Source organism: Scyliorhinus canicula, chromosome 25 (assembly GCF_902713615.1).
Source record: "Scyliorhinus canicula chromosome 25, sScyCan1.1, whole genome shotgun sequence".
NCBI classification, from domain to species: Eukaryota; Metazoa; Chordata; class Chondrichthyes; order Carcharhiniformes; family Scyliorhinidae; genus Scyliorhinus; species Scyliorhinus canicula.
In genome coordinates this window covers 14,876,020-14,894,893 of record NC_052170.1, presented here as the reverse complement: position 1 = coordinate 14,894,893, position 18,874 = coordinate 14,876,020, and the positions used below count along the sequence as shown (strand labels likewise).

The window sequence follows — 18,874 nt, the reverse complement described above, 5'->3', positions numbered from 1 at the left end:
TAGGGAGGGAGTTTAGCCCAGCGGCAGTGAAGAAACGGTAACTACAAAGACATGAGGGAGGAGCTGGCCAGAGTTGATTGGAGAAGGAGCCCAGCAGGGAAGACAGTTGAACAGCAATGGCAGGAGATTTGGGGGTTATTCGGGATGCACAACAGAAATTCATCACAAGAGGGCGGGTGGCACAGTGGTTAGCATTGCTACCTCACGGCGCTGAGGACCAGGGTTCGAATCCCGGCTCTGGGTCACTGCCTGTGTGGAGTTTGCACATTCTGTCCGTGTCTGCGTGGGTTTCGCCCCCACAACCCCAAGATGTGCAGGCTAGGTGGATTGGCCACGCTAAATTGCCCCCTTAATTGGAAAAAAAAATTGGGTACTCCAAAATTTATTTTAAAAAAGAAATTCATCCCAAGGAGGAGGAAACATGCTAGGGGGAGGACAAGGCATCCGCGGCTGACAAGGGAAGTCAAGGACAGCATAAAAGCTAAAGAGAAAAACATACAAATTGGCGAGGGTTAGTGGGAAGCCAGAGGATTTGGAAGCCTTTAAAAGCGAGCAGAGGGCAACTGAAAGAGCAATAAGAGAGGAGAAGACGAAATACGTCTGTTAGCTAGCTAGTAATACAAAAGAAGATAGAAAGAGTTTTCGCGGTATATGAAAGGTAAGAGAGAGGCAAGAATGGACATTTAACCACTGGAAAATGAAGCTGGAGAAGTAGTAATAAGAAACAAAGAAATGGCAGAGGAACTGAATAGATACTGTCTTCTCAGTGGAAGACACCAGTGGCATAGCAGAACTTCAAGTGTCAGGGGGCAGAGGTGAGTGTAGTGGCCATCACTAAGGAGAAGGTTCTGGGGAAACTGAAAGGTCTAAAAGCGGATTAATCACCCAGATTGGATGGACTATACCCCAGGGTTCTGAAGGAGATAGCTGAGGAGATTGTGGAGGCATTGGTGAGGTGATCCTTCAGGAATCACTGGAGGGAGGGAGGGTCACAGAAGATAGAAAAATGCCTAATGTAACACCCCTGTTTAAGAAGGGAGGGAGGCAGAAGACAGGAAATTATAGGCCAGTGAACCAGACTTTGGTTGTTGGTAGGATTTTAGAGTCAATTATTAAGGATGAGATTGCGGAGCACTTGGACGTGCATGATAAAATAGGACTGAGTCAGCACAGCTTCGTCAAGGGGAGGTCATGAGGACTATGAGGATCAGGGGAGGACTATGATTTAGTGGCCATTGCTGAAACATGGTTAAAGGATGGTCATGACTGGGAGTTAAATATCCAAAGGTATCAAACTATATGGAAGGACAGAGTGGATGGTAATGGAGGTGGTTTAGCTCTTATTTAAGGATGACATCCGGGCAAGTAAGGGATGACATCGGTGCTATGGAGGATAAGGTTGAATCCATTTGGGTGGAAATCAGGAATAGTAAGGTGAAAAAGTCACTGATAGTAGTAGTTTATAGGCCACCAAATAGTAACGTTATGGTGGGGTAGTCAATAAACAAAGAAATAACGGATTTATGTAGAAGTGGTACAGCAGTTATCATGGGGGATTTTAATCTACATGTCGATTGGTTTAACCAGGTCGGTCAAGGCAGCCTTGAGGAGGAGTTTATAGAATGTATCCGCGATAGTTTCCTAGAACAGTATGTAATGGAACCTACAAGGAAACAAGTGGTCCCAGATCTGGTCCTGTGTAATGAGACAGGATTGATTAATGGTCTCATAGTTAGGGATCCTCTCGGAAGGAGCGATCACAATATGGTGGAATTTAAAATACAGATGGAGGGTGAGAAGGTAAAATCAAATACTAGTGTTTTGTGCTTAAACAAAGGAGATTACAATGGGATGAGAGAAAAGCTAGCTAAGGTAGACTGGGAGCAAAGACTTTATGGTGAAACAGTTGAGGAACAGTGGAGAACCTTCCAAGCGATTTTTTCACAGTGCTCAGCAAAGGTTTATACCAACAAAAAGGAAGGACGGTAGAAAGAGGGAAAACCGACCGTGGATATCTAAGGAAATAAGGGAGAGTATCAAATTGAAAGAAAAAGCATACAAATTGGCAAAGATTAGTGGGAGCCTAGAGGACTGGGAAATCTTTAGGGGGCAACAGAAAGCTACTAAAAAAGCTATAAAGAAGAGTAAGATAGATTATGAGAGTAAACTTGCTCAGAATATAAAAACAGATAGTAAAAGTTCCTACAAATATATAAAACAAAATAGAGTGGCCAAGGTAAATACTGGTCCTTTAGAGGATGAGAAGGGAGATTTAATAATGGGAGATGAGGAACCGAACAGGTTTTTTGGGTCGGTCTTCACAGTGGAAGACACAAATAACATGCCAGTAACTGAAAGAAATGAGGCTATGACAGGTGAGGAACTTGAGATGATTGCTATCACTAAGGAGGTAGTGAAAATGAAATGAAAATCGCTTATTGTCACCAGTAGGCTTCAATTAAGTTACTGTGAAAAGCCCCTAGTCGCCACATTCTGGCATCTGTTCGGGGAGGCTGGTACAGGAATGGAACCGAGCTGCTGGACTGCCTTGGTCTGCTTTAAAAGCCAGCGATTTAGCCCAGTGTGCTAAACCAGCCCCATGAAGTGATGGGCAAGCTAATGGGGCTAAAGGTAGACAAGTCTCCTGGCCCTGATGGAATGCATCCCAGAGTACTAAAAGAGATGGCTAGAGAAATTGCAAATGTCATAGTGATAATTTACCAAAATTCACTGGACTCTGGGGTGATCCCGGCAGATTGGAAATTAGCAAACGTGACACCACTGTTTAAAAAAGGAGGTAGGCAGAAAGTGGGTAATTATAGGCCAGTGAGCTTAACTTTGGTAGTAGGGAAGATGCTGGAATCTATCATCGAGGAAGAAATAGCAAGGCATCTGGATGGAAGTTGTCCCATTGGGCAGACGCAGCATGAGTTCATAAAGGGCAGGTCGTGCCTAACTAATTTAGTGGAATTTTTTGAGGACATTACCAGTGCGGTAGATAACGGGGAGCCAATGGATGTGGTATATCTGGATTTCCAGAAAGCCTTTGATAAGGTGCCACACAAAAGGTTGCTGCATAAGATAAAGATGCATGGCATTAAGGGTAAAGTAGTTGCATGGATAGAGGATTGGTTAAATAATAGAAAGCAAAGAGTCGGATTAATGGGTGTTTCTCTAGTTGGTAATCAGTAGCTAGTGGTGTCCCTCAGGGATCAGTATTGGGCCCACAATTGTTCACAATTTACATAGATGATTTGGAGTTGGGGACTAAGGGCAATGTGTCCAAGTTTGCAGACCTAAGATGAGTGGTAAAGCAAAAAGTGCAGAGGATACTGGAAGTCTGCAGAGGGATTTGGATAGGTTAAGTGAATGGGCTAGGGTCTGGCAGATGGAATACAATGTTGACAAATGTGAGGTTATCCATTTTGGTAGGAATAACAGCAAAAGGGATTATTATTTAAATGATAAAATATTAAAACATGCCGCTGTGCAGAGAGACCTGGGTGTGCTAGTGCATGAGTCGCAAAAAGTTGGTTTACAGGTGCAACAGATGATTAAGAAGCCAAATGGAATTTTGTCCTCCATTGCTAGGGGATGGAGTTTAAGACTAGGGAGGTTATGCTGCAATAGTATAAGGTGTTAGTGAGGCCACACCTGGAGTATTGTGTTCAGTTTTGGTCTCCTTACCTGAGAAAAGACGTACTGGCGCTGGAGGGTGTGCAGAGGAGATTCACTAGGTTAATCCCAGAGCTGAAGGGGTTGGATTACGAGGGGAGGTTGAGTAGACTGGGACTGTATTCGTCGGAATTTAGAAAACTTCGGGGGGATCTTATAGAAACATATAAAATTATGAAGGGAATAGATAGGATAGATGTGGGCAGGTTGTTTCCACTGGCGGGTGAAAGCAGAATTAGGGGGCAAAGCCTCAAAATAAGTGGAAGTAGATTTAGGACTGAGTTTAGGGGGAACTTCTTCACCCAAAGGGTTGTGAATCTATGGAATTCCTTGCCCGGTGAAGCAGTTGAGGCTCCTTCATTCAATGTTTTTAAGACAAAGATAGATAGTTTTTTGAAGAATAAAGGGATTAAGGGTTATGGTGTTCGGGCCGGAAAGTCCACAAAAGATCAGCCATGATCCCATTGAATGGCAGAGCAGGCTCCAGGGGCCAGATGGCCTACTCCTCCTCCTAGTTCTTATGCTCTTTATGTTCTTATGTCTCACAAATCTGCCAGAGTTCTTTGAGGAGGTAACAACGAAGTTAGAGAAAGGAGAAATGGACTTGCTCTATTTGGATTTCGAGAAGGCCTTTGACAAGGTGCCATGCAGGAGGCTGCGAAATAAGATAAGAGCCCATGGTGTTAAGGGCAAGATACTGGCATGGATGGAAGGTTGGCTGACTGGCAGGGGGTGGGGATAAAGCGGTCCTTTTCAGGATGGCAGTGGGTGACTGGTGATGTTCCACAGGGCTCAGTGTTGGGACCACAGCTATTCACGATATACATTAATGATGTGGAAGAAGGAACTGAGGATATTTTTGCTAAGTTTGCAGATGATACAAAGATATGTAGAGGGACAGGCTGTGTTGAGGAAATGGGGTGGTTGCAGAAGGACCTGGACAGGCTAGGAGAGAGGGCAAAGGGGAGGCAGATGGAATACAATGTGGAAAATTGTGAGGTTATGCACTTTGGTAGGAATGATAGAGGCACAGGCTATTTTCTTTTTTTAAAATAAATTTAGAGTAGCCAATTATTTTTTATCCAATTAAGGGGAAATTTAGCGTGGCCAATCCACCTAACCATCACATCTTTGGGTTGTGGGGGTGAAACCCACGCAGACATGGGGAGAATGTGCAAATTCCACACGGACAGTGACCCAGGGCCGGGATTCGAACCTGGGTCCTCAGCGTCGCAGTCCCAGTGCTAACCACTGCGCCGCATGCCGCCCCCATTTTTCTAAATGGGAAAAGGCTTCGGAAATCAGAAGCACAAAGGGACTTGGGAATCCTGGTTCAAGGTTCTCTTCAGGTTAACGTGCAGGTTCAGTCGGCAGTTGGGAAGGCAAATGCAATGTTTGCATTCATGTCGAGAGGGCTGGAATACAAGACCTGGGATGTACTTCTGAGGCTGTCGAAGGCTCTGGTCAGATCCCATTTGGACTACTGTGAGCAGTTTTGGGCCTCTAAGGAAGGATGTGCTGGCCTTGGGAAGGGTCCAGAGAAGGTTCACAAGAATGAACCCTGGAATGAAGGACTAGTCATATGAGGAGTGGTTGAGGATTCTTGGTCTATACTCGATGATGTGGAGATGCCGGCGTTGGACTGGGGTGAGCACAGTAAGAAGTCTTACAACACCAGGTTAAAGTCCAACATGTTTGTTTCAAACACTAGCTTTCGGAGCACTGCTCCTTCCTCAGCTGAATGGAGAGGTATGTTCCAAAAGCATATATATAGACAAATTCAAAGATGCCAGACAATACTTAGAATGCAAGCATTTGCAGGTAATTGAATCTTTACAGATCCAGAGATAGGGGTAACCCCAGGTTAAAGAGGTGTGAATTGTCTCAAGCCAGGACAGTTGGTAGGATTTCGCAAGCCCAGGCCAGATGGTGGGGGATTAATGTAATGTGACATGAATCCCAGGTCCCGGTTGAGGCCGCACTCATGCGTGCGGAACTTGGCTATAAGTTTCTGCTCGGCGATTCTGCGTTGTCTCGCGTCCTGAAGGCCGCCTTGGAGAACGCTTACCCGGAGTTCAGAGGCTGAATGCCCTTGACTGCTGAAGTGTTCCCCGACTGGAAGGGAACATTCCTGCCTGGCGATTGTCGCGCGATGTCCGTTCATTCATTGTTGCAGCGTCTGCATGGTCTCGCCAATGTACCACGCTTCGGGACATCCTTCCCTGCAGCGTATGAGGTAGACAACATTGGCCAAGTCGCACAAGTATGTACCGTGTACCTGGCGGGTGGTGTTCTCACATGTAATGGTGGTATCCATGTCGATAATCTGGCACGTCTTGCAGAGATTGCCATGGCAGGGTTGTGTGGTGTCGTGGTCATTGTTCTGAAGGCTGGGTAGTTTGCTGCAAACAATGGTTTGTTTGAGGTTGCGCGGTTGTTTGAAGGCAAGTAGTGGGGGTGTGGGGATGACCTTGGCAAGATGTTCATCTTCATCGATGACATGTTGGAGGCTGCAAAGAAGATGTCGTAGTTTCTCCACTCCGGGAAAGTACTGGATGACGAAGGGTACTCTGTCGGTTTTGTCCTGTGTTTGTCTTCTGAGGAGGTCGGTGCGGTTTTTTGCAGTGGAGCGTTGGAACTGTCAATCGATTAATCGAGCGCCATATCCCGTTCGTACGAGGGCATCTTTCAGCGTCTGTAGATGTCTGTTACGCTCCTCCTCGTCTGAGCAGATCCTGTGCTTACGGAGGGCTTGTTCATAGGGGATGGCTTCTTTAATGTGTTTAGGGTTGTCTACCTCATATGCTGCAGGAAAGGATGTCCCGAAGCGTGGTACATTGGCGAGACCATGCAGTCGCTGCGACAACGGATGAATGGACATCGCGTGACAATCACCAGGCAGGAATGTTCCCTTCCAGTTGGGGAACACTTCAGCAGTCAAGGGCATTCAGCCTCTGATCTCCGGGTAAGAGTTCTCCAAGGCGGCCTTCAGGATGAGCGACAACGCAGAATCGCCGAGCAGAAACTTATAGCCAAGTTCAGCACACATGAGTGCGGCCTCAACCGGGACCTGGGATTCAGGTTTGGAAGTGGCTGCTGAAGGAACCTTGGCGGGTTCCCGCAGTGCATCTTGGAGATGGTACACACGGCTTCCACTGGGTGGTGCACTGAATGTTTACGGTTGTGTATGTTGTGGTAAAATGGCCAACGGCCTGGATTTTAGGCTCGAATCAGAATTGGACACTTTAAGTTAAAGCCACAGTCAGAACCACAGATGGAAATTCGAACAGCCAAGTTTCAAATACACTGGACAGAGACAGACAGCTGGGACCTGCCCTGTAATCAAGACATTGGAAGATAACAGGTCAATGGCCCGATTGTTGTGCATTGCCCAGATGAAGCCAGGCTTTCTGGCGCCACCACTACCATATATGGGATAAGGTTTCGTGCGGACAATGCACCTGAAGATGGACCCCTGGGGGTGGGTTCCTGGTTTCCTGCAGAGTTGCAATCGGCAACTCCATTGGGTGGTGCAACCCCCACCCCGAGACCTCATTGCCTGAGGGCCAGAGAAGTTTCTGGAAGGATACAAAGAGGGTCATAGGACGAGGCACCCAGAGACTCTCCCCAGCGAAGACCTAACGCACAGGCAGCGGAGAAGACACCATGGCGGACCAGGGGGCAGAAGGAAGCAGCGTGCGAGACTCACCTTCGCAGACGAAGGCCCTGAGACGACCGAGATTCAGTTCGATCCAGTTCACCGGCACAGGTAGTATTAAGAATCTTAAGGCATACTACGGTTGGGGTAAATTAAGGGATAACTGTTTTATTGTGTTTCAAAATTAGGGAAGCACAGTAGCATTGTGGATAGCACAATCGCTTCACAGCTCCAGGGTCCCAGGTTCGATTCCCGGCTTGGGTCACTGCCTGTGCGGAGTCTGCACATCCTCCCCGTGTGTGCGTGGGTTTCCTCCGGGTGCTCCGGTTTCCTCCCACAGTCCAAAGATGTGCAGGTTAGGTGGATTGGCCATGATAAATTGCCCTTAATGTCCAAAATTGCCCTTAGTGTTGGGTGGGGTTACTGGGTTATGGGGATAGGGTGGAGGTGTTGACCTTGGGTAGGGTGCTCTTTCCGAGAGCCGGTGCAGACTCGATGGGCCGAATGGCCTCCTTCTGCACTGTAAATTCTATGATGATGAGGGGGGTGAGTTAGGGGGCAGCACGGTAGCATGGTGGTTAGCATAAATGCTTCACAGCTCCAGGGTCCCAGGTTCGATTCCCGGCTGGGTCACTGTCTGTGTGGAGTCTGCACATCGTCCCCCTGTGTGCGTGGGTTTCCTCCGGGTGCTCCGGTTTCCTCCCACAGTCCAAAGATGTGCGGGTTAGGTGGATTGGCCATGCTAAATTCCCGTAGAGTCCTAATAAGTAAGGTTGGGGGGGTTGTTGGGTTACGGGTATAGGGTGGATACGTGGGTTTGAGTAGGGTGATCATTGCTCGGCACAACATCGAGGGCCGAAGGGCCTGTTCTGTGCTGTACTGTTCTATGTTCTATGTTCTATTTTCCGTAGGATTCCTAGCCTTTGACCTGCTCTGGTAGCCACAGTATTAATATGGTTAGTCTAGTTCAGTTTCTGATCAATGGTAACCCCTGGATGTTGATAGGGGGAATTCAGTGATGGTAATGCCATTGAATGTCAAGGAGTGATGGTGAGATCCTCTCTTGTTATTTTGCATGAGGATAAGGAGTCCATGGAGGGATTAAAGCTAAGTGGGAGGAAGAGTTGGGGGTGGCATTAGAGGAGAACTGTTGTGTGAGGTGCTGCGGAGGGCGAATGCCTTGACCTCGAGTGCGAAGCTGGGGCTGATACAGCTGAAGGTGGTGCACAGGGCGCAGCTGACAAAGTTGAGGACGAGCCAGCTGCTTGAGGGGGTAGAGGACATCTGTGAGCGGTGTGGGACGGGTCCTGCTGATCACGTGCATATGTTCTGGTCCTTCCCGAAATTGGAAAGATCTGGAGGTCAGTTTCCAGTACCACCTCGCCGATTTTGAACGTGAATATGGAGCCCGGTCCCCTGGGGGCCATAGTCGGGGTGTCGGACTGGCTGGAGTTGTAGATAGGGGTGGAGGCGGATGTTTTAGCCTTCGCCTCGATGATCGTTCGCAGGCGGGTCCTGTTGGGGTGGGGGTCAGTTTCTCCACCCTGTGCCTTGGCGTGGCGGGGGGGGGGGGGGGGGGGGGGGGGGGGGGGGGGGGGGATCTGTTGGAGCATTTAGCCCTGGAGAAGGTGAAATTATCCCTGAGATGGGGGTGGGGTGAAAGACAAGTGTCAGGTTCCACAAGAATTGGGGTTTGTTTATTCTGCATTTGGGAGAATTGGTTACTGCCGACTGTTATGAGGGGGTGGGGTGCGTTGAACATTGTGCATCCACAAAAATCCCCATTCCTGACCTTGTGATGGAGGGAAGTTCAGCAAGGAAGCAACTGGTGCTGGTTGGGCCTAAGGACAATGACTAACTTCAAAAGTGCTTCATTAGGGTGGCGTGTGGTGCAGTGGATAGCACTGGGACTGCGGCGCTGAGGACCCGGGTTCGAATCCCGGCCTTGGGTCACTGTCCGTGTGGAGTTTGCACATTCTCCCCGTGTCTGCGTGGATTTCACCCCCACAACCCAAAGATGTGCAGGGTAGGTGGATTGGCCACGCTATATTGCCCCTTAATTGGAGAAAAAATAAATAATTGGGTACTCGAAATTTTTTTTAATGTGCTTCATTGACTGTCAAACACTTTAGGATGTCCTCAGGTTGTGAAAGGCTGTATAAAAGTCCAAGGACTTTAAAAAAAATTATTTTCAGAGTCTCCCAGCTCCAAACCTATTTCAATTATTCAGTCAGTTTTTAAAGCTAAAGGTGGGCTCTGTCAGGAAGGTGCCCCGTTTAATACGCTGTCTGCCTAGAGGTAGCTGCTCTCAGCCAGGTCGACAATTGGTTGCACTGCCCGAGTTAGGGAAGGTTCCCGATTGTGCAGACATGGGTGGGAGGGGAGGGAGAGATCAGGCTCCGCCTGATTTCCCACCTCTGGCCCACAGGAATATTTCTGTGCCTCCTTGCCCCCCTCCCCCTCATTGCCGTATGCGGTCTTCTCCTCTTTGGTGTCCCGCGTGCTTCCAACCATTCCCTTCCGCTTGCCACCAATTCTCTTCCTTCAGTCTGACTGAGGTCATAGATCATAGAATTTACAGTGGAGAAGGAGGCCATTTGGCCCATCGAGTCTGCACCAGCTCTTGGAAAGAGCACCCTACCCAAGTTCCACACCTCCAACCTATCCCAATAACCCAGTAACCCCACCCAACACCAAGGGCAATTTTGGACACTAAGGGCAATTTATCATGGCCAATCCACCTAAACCTGCACATCTTTGGACTGTGGGAGGAAACCGGAGCACCCGGAGGAAACCCACGCACACACGGGGAGGATGTGCAGACTCCGCACAGACAGTGACCCAAGCCGGAATCGAACCTGGGACCCTGGAGCTGTGAAGCCATTGTGCTATCCACAATGCTACCGTGCTGCCTGAGGTGTCAGGCAGGGACTCACTGAGTAACACCTCTGCCCGAGTCAGGAAGGTTGTGGATTCAAATCCCGCTCCAGAGCTTGGGGCGATATCATTGGGCGGCACGGTAACACAGTGGTTAGCACTGTTGCTTCACAGCGTCAGGGTCCCAGGTTCGATTCCCAGCTTGGGTCACTGTCTGTGCGGAGTCTACACATTCTCCCCGTGTCTGCGTGGGTTTCCTCCAGGCTCTCCGGTTTCCTCCCACAAGTCCCGAAAGACGTGCTTGTTAGGTGAATTGGACATTCTGAATTCTCCCTCTATGTACCCGAACAGGCGCCGGAGTGTGGCGACTGGGGGCTTTTCACAGTAACTTCATTGCAGTGTTAATGTAAGCCGACTTGTGACATCAACAAAGATTATTATTTAGACAGTACTGAGGGAGTGTCGCACTGTCAGAGGAGCCGTCCTATCAACGGCACGTTAAGGGGCTGGTTTGTCACAGGGCTAAATCGCTGGCTTTGAAAGCAGACCAAGGCAGGCCAGCAGCACGGTTCAATTCCTGTACCAGCCTCCCCGAACAGGCGCCGGAATGTGGCGACTAGGGGCTTTTCACAGTAACTTCATTGAAGCCTACTTGTGACAATAAGCAATTTTCATTTCAAGGTAGCAACCCTCTTTGCTCTCTCGTGTGAGTGTCGAGACACTACTTGTAGAAAAATAAGGGACTAAAAGATGCCAAATAAATGCACTTTTCTTTCCAGCCATTCCCTCTGTCTTTAATCCCAGAGATACACACATGTCCGACCTGGACAGACAGAAAAAGAAATTCAGGGGTCACTTGTGTAGAGGAATCTCTTGTAGCTCATTTCCAACTCCAGCCATTGCAAATGCAATAAAAGGAATCCTCTTAGGGCTGGTTAGGTGTAGAGAAGTGAGGAAGATTTATTTACAGTGGAGTGTAAAATATTCACTGTTTGCATGCACCCAGTACTGTTTTCACAATATTTCTGCTGCTCTCAAATCCCTCAGCACTGGGTCCCTTAAGGAACGGCAATGACTGGAGGCTCTGTTCAACCTGCACAGCTCAGCTGCTCTGCCTCGTCTCTTCACAAGAAAACTAAGCTGCCTTGTCCCACAGGGGGGCATCCTCTTCGCTTGACTCCTGCTCTGCCGTGTGAGGTGACTGTGGCCAGCAAGGCCGGGACGGACCTGTTCAATTAGTACGGCTTCTAAACCCGGCGCGGTCCGATTTCAATGCACCAGGAGTGAAGTCGCAACCCAAGACGGCATCCTCCCTCCAACGGGTTAACTGGCAGGGTAAATGCCACGTATAAACACCCCCGCCCTCACCCACCCGCAGACCCTCTCCAACCACTTTCAGCTCAGACTTAAGCACCGATACGCGTGCAACTTAAAGTCACTGAGGGACTTACAGATAATGCGTACCGCATGCCAAGGTCACGGCACTCGAGTGTTGACTAATGGGCTCTCTATATTTTACGGTGCCTCAGGGCACTAGGCTACAGGATCCCTCTGGTCTGTGGGATTCTGTCAAGGCAACAGAGCCGTAAATGTGGACATGCTGCCTTTGATCCTGTGTAATCCAGCTCGGTACCGGGGGGCCGGGGGGGGGGCTGCAGTTTTGGAGGCACCGGCTTCAAGTTGGGGCATTAACCAAGCACTCGCCCCCCTTCGCCCCCCCCCCCCCCCCCCCCCCCCCCCCCCCCGACCAGACGGATGCAAAAGATCCCGCGGTTGGCTCTCTGCTCCTACTTTATGTGTCGGGTGTTCTTGGGTGGCACGGTGGCACAGTGGGTTGGCACGGCTGCCTCCCCGTGTCTGCGTGGGCTTCCTCCGGGTGCTCCGGTTTCCTCCCACAGTCCAAAGATGTCCAGGTTAGGTGGATTGGCCAGGCCAAATAGTCCCTTGGTGTCCAAAGGTGGGCAGGTTATGGGGTTACAGGGATAAGGCGGGGGAGTGGGCAGGGGGGTAGGCTGCTCTTTCGGAGAGTGGGTGCAGACTCGATGGGCTGAATGGCCTCCTACCTCCTACATTTTAGGGATTCTATGTATTGGGAGCTTGTTGCCCACGGAGATGGGCTGCTGCTTGTCTTATGCTCTTGGGAACCACAGTGATTCCATTCCTGAAATATCTTGTTGGCTGCAAAGTGGGTTGGGAAGCCCCGGGGGACCAGGCCCAATAGAAGCGCAAGCCTTTCCATTTCCTTTCGGAGCAGAGGCATAATAGCTGTAATTTTAAAGCACGAGAACCAATTGCTAACCTTAACTGGTGGCAGAAATTAAAGGCACCTTGAAATTGAGGTTAAAGGGAGGCTAAGACGTAAGCGGGAGAGCCGTCGTGAGGGGGATGATTTGGTGGAGGTTGTAGCAGGGGATTCAAGAGAGCGGTCAAGCGAGGCCTCTGGCCTGCTGGGGTGGGGTCCACAGGCGGGGTAACCATGCCAACGGGTGATTCACTGAATTGAGGTACCGCCTTGTGAGGCAGGGACTGCACACCAGCAACTCAGAGGTGGCCTTTAGAGAAAAATTCATTCATGGGACGTAGGTATCGCTGGTCAGGCCAGCAGTTATTGCCCATCCCTGACTCTGGGCATGCTCAAGTCTGCGGGAGGCCACGAGCGATCTGACGGGCAAAGAGGGCATCAGAAGGGAGCACCTTCATGGTGTACACCCCCCCACTCCCTCGCACCTTCGCAAAACAAGGAGGGGTTCACTCTAAATCTCGGCCCGACTGGTGATGCCCATCTACTGAGATAGATTAAGATTTAAAAAAGAACATAGCAGTTGGGAACCTGGCATTGATTCCTCTATGGAATGGAATGCTTTTCATTCTAGCACCCACTGCCAGCACCTCAGATCAAATATGGGCTGGCGAATAGCTAGTAACCAATTGTTTGCCCCAACAATAGACCATAAGACGTCGGAGCAGGAGGCGACCATTCGGCCCATCGAGTCTGCTCCGCCATTCAATGAGATCATGGCGGATCTGATGTGATACGATCCTCAGCACCACTTTCCCGCTTTATCCCCATAACCCTCGATTCCCTCACTGATTAAAAATCTGTCTCTCTCAGCCTTGAACATACTTAACGACCCGGCCTCTACAGCTCTCTGCGGTCAAGAATTCCACAGATTCACGACCCTCTGAGAGAAGAAATTCCTCCTCATCTCTGTCTGAAATGGGTGACCTCCTCACTCTGAGATGATGCCCTCTGGTCCTAGACTCTCCCACAAGGGGAAACAACCTCTCAGCATCGACCCTGTCAAACCCCCTGAGAATCCGATATGTCTCAATAAGGTCATTATTGTACCAATGAGTACAGGCCCAACCTACTCAACCTCTCCTCATAAGGAAATCCCTCCATACCCGGGATCGACCTCGTGAATCTTCACTGGACTGCCTCCAGTGCTTTCCTTAGATGAGGGGACCAAAACTGTTCACAATCTTCCAGCTGTGATCTTAACCTGAATGACACTACCGACATGGTGGCCACTCTCAGACAGACTGCCTGTTTCTAGAACCATCCAGTACACCAGGAAGCCGCTCAGCCCATCATGCTTCTGTCAGCACTTTGAAAGAGCTATTCAATTCCTCCCACGTCCTTCCAACTTCCCTTTGCCTTGCAAACATTTCCCTCATCAACCATTCATCTGGTTCCCTTTTATCATCAAGTCCACCGCTCTTTAAAGCAGCTCATTCCTGATCATAGCAACTCGCTGCAGAAAAACCTTCTGTTTCATCTCTGATTGCTTTGCCAATCATCTTAAACGTCTGTCCTCTGGGTACTGCCTCACCCATTATTGGGTTCCAAGAAATGCCCAATGTGACCTGGGGTTTCCATGGGGGAATGAACAGCTAAGGAGCAACGGGTAAATAGAAAGCTAATTGCAGTGTGGTTGGGTGAGCCTATTTTCCCTGTTTGGCAGTTCAGAACACACTGTTCGTATGAAGAGGAAATAAGCAAGGTTCTCCCCAAATGGAACAGTTTCCCGTTTGGTAGTTTTAGGACCGATGCTAAAACTAGGGCAGTACGGTAGCACATGTGGCAAGCACTGTGGCTTCACAGCGCCAGGGTCCCAGGTTCGATTCCCCGCTGGGTCACTGTCTGTGCAGAGTCTGCGTGGGTTTCCTCCGGGTGCTCCGGTTTCCGCCCACACTCCAAAGGTGTGCAGGTTAGGTGGATTGGCCATGCTACAATGTCCTTAGTGTCCAAAAAAGGTTAGGAGGGGTATTGAGTTATGGGCATAGGGTGGAAACGAGGGCTTAAGTGGGTCGGTGCAGACTCAATGGGCCGAATGGCCTCCTTCTGCACTGTATGTTCTATGTATCTATGCATCCTGATGTTGATGCAGGGTTCTGAGAATAGATCAGAGGCCGTGGAAAGGACAGAATACTGAAGGGAGGAATGGCAAGGGAGTTGAGGGACTGGGGATCGGACCATACCCAGTGTTTGTGTCTCACTGCTGCCAGACCACTTAAAGGGAGCAGAAAAATGAGTCTCTGGGGATACCACCAGGACTGTTGTGACCAAAGTGAGAGAGGACTCTTGGCTGTGTGCCTTGTCAATGGTAATCGTGTCAGGGGACTTTGGATAGAATACAGCTGCACGGCAAGGCATTGAATTGAGCAGGGCAACTCAAAGACCTGAACTATTGGACGGGGAGCAAGAGATCCTCCAAAAACAAAGGCTGAGATGGAAAGACTGAGATTTCATGTGATATTGTTTATGTGCCTGACATCATGCGGGTTCTTGTCATGGCGTGAGGCGTCTCTAAGCTGTATTGATTACTTAAAGTGAAATTTAACTTTTGATTTTGGTTGGTTTGTTACAGTAAAAGGTTTAAAGAAGTGGCAGCTTTGCCCAGCGGTTTTCTTTCCGTTGGCTTTGGTCTCTACGGGGATCTTAGGATGTGGTTAATACCCCCTACAACCTCTCGCAGCTACGTGATCCCCTGAGAGATGCAAAATGGAAAAAACGCAACCAATATGGGTGGGGGTTAAAAGAAAACTCGACCTGATGCTTGCAACCAGACCGGGAGATCACAAGGGAAGTGTTATCTAGTGATCCACTTACCTTCAATATAATGTGATCTCTTCCCCAGTCAGGGAGCTCTCCCTGATAGGGACCGTCATCTCTCAGAACAACCAGTCCTTACGATTGTTTTCTCCAATAGTTCAATGTGTTCTGGCAGCTGGGCCCCAGACCGGACAGGAGCCTACAGTGAATTGGCCAATCTCAGCTTGGGCGATAATTGAAGGTCCCCGCCCGTCTCCCAATTACAAAGGGAAAGGATGTACAGTCCCAGCTCTCACTCGGCACTGCCATCCGGCTGGGCCTGGTGTAGGCATCAGGGTGGACGGGATCCAGGGCTGTCATGTTCTCTGCAGCCAACGCTCGTATGACTAGGCAAGCATAATGGTGTGGCGAGGGCAGGGCGGTATTCCGTATCTACTAATGCAAGACTGTGGGAGTGGGGTGGGCGGGAAAGTACTGAAAGGAAAAAAAAAACAAACAAAACAAAGGGAAATATTTCGTATTGCATCGAGCATGTCCACTGTTGGCTACAAGACAAGACATGCCCGCTGTGGCAGGTGTGAATGTACAGCAAGCAAATTCTGCAATGCATCCTTCTGACTTACCAGGAATACAATCCTTCCCCAAACTTGTCAGAGCTTGTTCCGTTCGATGAACCTCTTTCATCGGCGTCATTTGGTCTCCAGGAATGTCGACAGGAATCTCAGTCACGGCCACCCTCTTGCAGCTGCCGTCGTTCCTCAAGGGCGAAACGGGGGCAGAGCACCCGGCATTGGTTTGACGCCCAAGTGGGCCGACGACCAGCTCTGCGTCAGCCCATGACGGGAGAGCGCAGTGCGCATCATTGATAGCCTTTCCGCTGTCGGTACCCGGGGTCGGAGCGTCTGCGGTTTTGCTACTGCCCAGGGCGCTTTGGCTAAAACAGACCATCGCGTCGTCGTCCCTTGCGCAAGACACTTCAAACTCGTACGACATCGGATCGACCGAAGTGTTCAAATCATCATCGGCCTCGCAGGATACATCAAAGCTGTAGGACACGGGGTCTAACGAAGTATACTGCACCTCTTCCTCTTCACAAGCCACATCGTACTCGTACGTCAACTGGTCCAAGGATGTATATTGGTCTCCATCTCGTTCACATGCTAAATCGAAGCCGTACAATATTTGATCAACGGCAGTGCTCTGAACGGTATTTACCGTGTGGATGCCCTGTTCCTTTTGGGTATAAGGTGCCAACAACCCCGGGCCTCCTACTTCTGCCACGTTCAGGTTTATCCCATCTAAAATAGTCTCTGGCAGGCAAGAGGAAAAAGAACTGACGCTCAAATGGCCGTCTGCATTCTCAGCAGGAGTCCTCAAGTTCTCAGGGAGGGCGGAGTGTGTAGGAACAGGCCCAAGGTCGGTGACGACTGGTCCCACTCCGCAGCTTGTTGCTCCTGCCGGCCCAAGGTTGGCGCGCCGCTCTGGCGGACTGACTGGTTCACCGCCAGGAGAGGAGTCCACAAACGGGCTTTCGTATTCCATCTTTGCCCCCAAGCTCAGAGGAGCCCTCATCGGATGGTGGGAACCCAACTCGCCCTCGGCACGGAGGGGCGGCTCACGTCTCTCCTCCAGGCCGCTCACATAACGGGCGCCAAAACCGGCGTTGGCCTCGCCTCCTGAAGCATGGCGTGGAGGCCCGACATTGTCCACCTGATCACCAGACAGATTCAGAACATCATCTGGGCTGCAAAACCCCTTGTTGACATTGGTCTGCATTTCCTCGTCCCATGCTATTAGTTCCTGGTTACTACTCTTCTCCATTGAAGTGACGAAGCAGCTGGGGCCCCTTCGCAAAGCGGTTTGCACTTTACGATCGCAGTTCCCTTACGGCTGGAAGACAAAACGTTCAGATCGTCAGAATTTCCTTTAGGCCGAACAACCCTCGCGCTCGGGCCTACCAGCCCATTTCCTTTTCCTCCCAACATATCCCACAATTCCTCTCTCTCCAAAAAAAACCACAATAAAGTGCCTCTTTATGAAGTCATGCAGGGTGCAGACATTAGAGTCATAGAGTTTTACAGCACAGAAAGAGGCCCTTCAGCCCTTCGTGTCTGCACCAGCCTTCAAGCGCCTATCTATTCTAATCCCGTTTTCCAGCACTTGGTCCGTATCCTTGTGTGCCACGGCGCTTCAAGCGCTCATCTAAATACTTCTTGAACGTTGTGAGGGTTCCCGCCTCTCCCACCCTCTCAGGCAGCGGATTCTGGAATCCCACCACCCTCTGGGTCCAAAGGTTTTTCCTCAAATCCCCTCTAAACCCTCTTCCCCTGACCTTCAATCTATGCCCCCTGATTAATGACCCCTAGGCTAAGGCGAGAAGTTTCTTCCTATTTACCTTATCTCTGTCCGTCATAATTCTGTCCACCTCGATCAGGTCCCCCCTCAGCCTTCTCTGCTCTGCGGAGAACAGTCCCAGCCTGACCAGCCTCTCTTCAAAGCTGGAACGCTCCAGCCCAGCTAACACCCTGGTGAATCTCCTCTGCACCCCCTCCAGTGCAATCACACCCTTCCTATAGTGTGGTGACCAGAACTGCACACAGTACTCTAGCTGTGGCCTAACCAGCGTTTTATACAGCTCCATCATAACCTCCCTGTTCTTATCTTCTATGCGGCGGCTAATGAAGGCAAGTATCCCAAATGTCTTTTACCCACCTCATCTCCCTGTCCTGCTGCCTTCAGAGATCTATGGACATGCATTCCTTTGGTCCTCTGTACCTCCTGGTGTCCGACCGCTCATTGTATATTTGCCTCACCTTGTTAGTCCTCTCACAATGCCTCACCTCACACTTTTCAGGGTTAAATTCCATTTGCCACTGTTCTGCCCGTCTGACCAGCCCGTCTATGTCGCCCTGCAATCTAAGGCCTTCCCCCTCGCTGTTTACACCACCAATCAGCACAGAATGCCAATCGCACAGGTCACAGACTGAGGAACAGATGAATCTGAGACCAGTCCCTTTCTTAACTCAGCTTTATTTCAGAGGCTACAGAGCAACAGCACAGATTCCTCTCATTGCCCCCCGCCCCCTCAACGACCCAGGGTGAACAGTTTTTATATGCGTTCATAGCCCCCTAATAACGATCTTTATTGGTGACACAAAGTAGGCTTACGTTAACACTGCAATGAAGTTACTGTGAAAATCCCCTAGTCGCCACATTCCGGCGCCTGTTCGGGTACACAGAGGGAGAATTCAGAATGCCCGATTCACCTAACAAGCACCTTTTACGGGACCTACAGAAGGAAACCGGAGCACCCGGAGGAAACCCACGCAGATCCGGGGAGAACGTGCAGACTCCGCGCAGACAGTGACCCAAGTCGGGAATCGAACCCGGTTTCCTCGGGCTGTCAGCAACAGTGCTAACCACACCCACTTCCAACGTTAACCCAGAAGATGACTGTTGGGTTCAAAGTGCTGCGGCAGCCCTTTGAAAGGGCTATCCAGGTGGTCCCATTCCCCTCCCTTCTCTGACCTCAGCCCTGACGATGTATTTTCCCCATTTTTCAGTATTGTACACAGTATTGTACATCCAAATTCCCCTTGGAAGCCGAC

At 50.0% G+C, this 18,874-nt stretch overlaps 1 protein-coding gene across 1 annotated transcript in view; it reads right to left on the bottom strand.

The window, feature by feature from the left end:
- The window catches only part of LOC119957008, a 142,719-nt gene that overhangs the window by 102,023 nt on the left and 21,822 nt on the right, over positions 1 to 18,874 (bottom strand). Inside the window, 1 exon segment of the mRNA XM_038784591.1 lies at positions 15,890 to 17,156. Within this exon segment, the coding sequence (XP_038640519.1) occupies positions 15,890 to 17,087 (1,198 nt within the window). The 5' untranslated portion in view covers positions 17,088 to 17,156.